At 39.0% G+C, this 3,420-nt stretch overlaps 1 protein-coding gene across 4 annotated transcripts in view; it reads left to right on the plus strand.

The window, feature by feature from the left end:
* The window catches only part of LOC140922600 (uncharacterized), an 18,356-nt gene extending 15,903 nt beyond the window's left edge, over positions 1 to 2,453 (plus strand). For all 4 annotated transcript variants that reach the window (XM_073372575.1, XM_073372577.1, XM_073372574.1 and 1 more), the window contains exons 5-7: positions 311 to 412; positions 1,565 to 1,763; positions 2,162 to 2,453. In XM_073372575.1, coding sequence (XP_073228676.1) covers positions 311 to 412; positions 1,565 to 1,763; positions 2,162 to 2,295 — 435 coding nt within the window. In that variant the 3' untranslated portion in view covers positions 2,296 to 2,453. The remainder of the gene's footprint in view (positions 1 to 310; positions 413 to 1,564; positions 1,764 to 2,161) is intronic.
* Positions 2,454 to 3,420: the final 967 nt, after the last annotated feature.

The following is a 3,420-nucleotide window of genomic DNA, read 5'->3' on the forward strand; positions in this document are numbered from 1 at the left end:
CGTATAGTATAAAATTTGTTTCTTGTAAGAACAAATTCAGTGTAGCTCAGCCAATAGGTATTCTTCATCGAAAGCATCTGGTCAGTTTAGTTTTAACACTACAAGTGTATTCATTTTTTTCTACATGAATTAAAGAGCGGAATAGAATAATTAAGTCCTGATATGCGCTGAAGAGCAATTTAAAATAAATAATTGTGGACCCAAAACAGCTTCTATTCATTTGTAATTGTTTTGTAATTGTAATTATGCCAGAAAAGCTGGAATGGGATCTAAAAATTGAAATAACCTTTTTTGTGATAATTTGCCGCAGAATTTGACCATGTTCCGAGTGACAGAAGCAAAAGCCTGCTATTTAAGAAAATCGACTCGTGATGCTCGCAAGCGATCCGACCTACAGCAACTTCTAGAAGTGGTAAGTACATCGTACATGAAGCTGCATATTCATAATTCCAGTAAATTCCTTCTGTAGAATTCAGAACAAAAGTATGGAATGAAATGCATTTAATACTGAGAAAATCAGTATCCAAAAATGCCTGTAAATGGAATATATACGAGCTTACTTTGGTATGGGGTCATGCTTCAAGGAAGAAAACATACTGACAAGCGTAGAAAGTAAAGTAAACGATAGCCTGCGTCGCAAAGCGTTTCCGTGCGGTTTCGGAGCAAAGAAAGAGCAACGAGAGTCAAATCCCGCACCAAACATCCCGTTCCTCGTCGTTCCGCGGTAGTCTTTCTTTGTAAACAAATATCAGCAACAAACCCTTTAGTTTTATTTTCATTTTTCTTTAGCCCCTGAAGAAGGTTTCCTTCACAGCGAAATAAGAGTCTCACTAGATTCGAGGGCATGTTAAAGTTATAAGGTTACTAGGCAAACACGAGTCAAGAGCTAGGCCCATCATATCACAGCCGGTTAAGCCCGGTTTCTAAGCTTGAAGCACCCAGAAGTATTGCTACACCTCCCACTATATATCGTCACTACTCATTTATACAACTGTGTGAAGAGAGAGAAATTGAAACAAAATTTATTAACCATAGCCCGCTCGCAGATGTCTAATATTTCCTTTATTGCACGTAGAAAGGTCCCTTTTCTGCATAACCCCGTAGCTAATCATGTTCCAGTTTCCGCCGTTGTTTTCAATGTCTTCGTGCAACAAAGGAAGTAGGAGACCTCTGCACGCAGACTGATCACCTACAAAAGGTTGATTCTCAATTTCCTTTGTCTCCTAGCCGTGGAACACGAAGGAAATTGAGAATCAACCTAGGTTAAAACTATGACATCTTCAGAATGCTATGGTACAATGTTTTTCCACGTTAAAAAGGAATTTTGATGAAGAAGTTTAGAGCTTCCTTGAATTTACGAAAATTCATAATTAAAGTCAAGAGAACATAAAAATAGCTATGTTAAAGTAGCTCTTGACCCGGCCTCCCCGTCCATTTTAGTTTAGACTTTGCAAAATTGGCAAATCTTAAAAAAAAGTAATAAAGCATTGATTGGTTCTTCTAATCAGACAACGTGCATATATTCAACAATTAATGTTTGTTGTTTAATGAACCTTTGAAATAGGCAACTCGCAATGGTCTAAAAGTAGTACCTCAAACCGTAGTCAAACTAAAAGTTGTCTCTACCATCGACGACCGTTCTGATCTGAGTGATGAAATGGCAAATCTATGTGCAAAACTCCCTATTTACGAGGTGGATGAAGGAGAATTAGACCTGACTCACTTGAACCAAGAAACTAGAGTGGCACGAAGGCCTGCTAATCGTAAGTAATTTAGAACACTTGCGATCTTCAACCATATCTCAATCTCAAAGATCTTACGAAAAAAAAGAGGACTGGGAAGTGTCTACCTGAAGTATTTCGTATGATTCGTGAATCAGCCTTCGCTCGAGCAAGCTCTCGGGGCGCTGTACAAGCTTATAAGGCGGCTATTCTAACCCCTTTACTGAGGCACCGATCGGTTTTTTTTTGCTTGTTTCTTATTAACATTTCAACAATGTTTGCAAACCGCCTTTTCGGTACAAATTTCGAGACCTAATCAGTTGTTTAAAATTTAAGGATTTTTAAATGAAGATAATTTTCTTCTAAAGTGTATACGTAGTAAGCCACCTTATATCACCACTTCAAATAACATAGCCCTTCTGTTTATGTTTCTCTCCTAGGTGTGAAACGTGGTATATGTGATTGGGTCTGTAGTGTCGTTTGCGGCGTTGTATGCAATTTGATTTGCGACCCCTATGGATGCAATGAAGTTTGCTCGCCAGTATGCGACACTATCTGCGATTTGCTTTGCTGAACTAGAAGGAGCGATAGCCAGAGTATCAGAGCTACATCAGCGAAGTAACATGGGTCCTGCCATAAAACGGCTATCTCATTATAAATTATAATTAATAATTAAGATTGGCAAGTTATCTTCAAATAGCACTTCAGTAAGCATTTTATATCAAGGCATGTGTTCAAAACAAGACCCAACTCTGCGCGAGCTCTGCTTGTATAACCGGTTAGGTACTTTCCGATAAGGAACAGAATTAAAATATAAACAAACAACTGTGTTAGATAAATCTGGCCACGGTTGTGGCAGGTTTAATGAAATCAAAGCTAACAGAATCACAACACATCGATATATGTAAACCGATTAACTTATTGAATAAAAAATGGGGCGACAAAAATCCGCCACAAACTACAAAAATAAATATTTAAGAAAAGGAAAAAACAAGAAATAGGAAATAACGTGAACAATAATAACCCGCAGGCAGGTGAAAGGGGAGGAGGAGGGAAAGATTTTTCTCGAGATCTGACCGAGTTGATGACGAGGGAGAGAAGGAAGAATTACTGGGAAAATACCTCGATATACCTACTTAACCCTGACACCGCCCTATAACCTAATTGGCTAGATTTGCAGTACCTGGTACAGCCTGACCTAGCGAGTTATCATATGAGTATCATGCCTTGCCATAAATTACATTATGGCTGCCATCAGGAGCCCATCAAATCCATAATGTCTAGTTTTAACAGAAGATTTACTCTTTTGAAAACTTAACAGTTGAAATATTAATAAATTCATTTGATTTATTAGAGACATGTTGGAGCCTCTCAGGGGCGGATCCAGGGGGAGGGTGCAGGGGGTGCGCACCCCCCCCCCCTTGGATGACCTGCGGCCGCTTTCTAATTAACACTGTGCAGTCGCTTGACAGACATTCAAAATCTGCTCTATCGTTTGATATGTATTCTCAGCAGTTCACATTATGTTATTTCCCAGTCAAAAGCCCTCTTCTACGTATTCGCTTTTAAAATTTTTTACGTCATCAGTCAGTTAGTGGTGCACCCCCTCCTAAGAAAAATCCTGGATCCGCCCCTGCCTCTGATTATTTTTACCGGTTATTTTGTTGCATATTTGAAAAGCAGCTGGTGGGAATTATCG

Source organism: Porites lutea, chromosome 13 (assembly GCF_958299795.1).
Source record: "Porites lutea chromosome 13, jaPorLute2.1, whole genome shotgun sequence".
NCBI lineage: Eukaryota > Metazoa > Cnidaria > Anthozoa > Scleractinia > Poritidae > Porites > Porites lutea.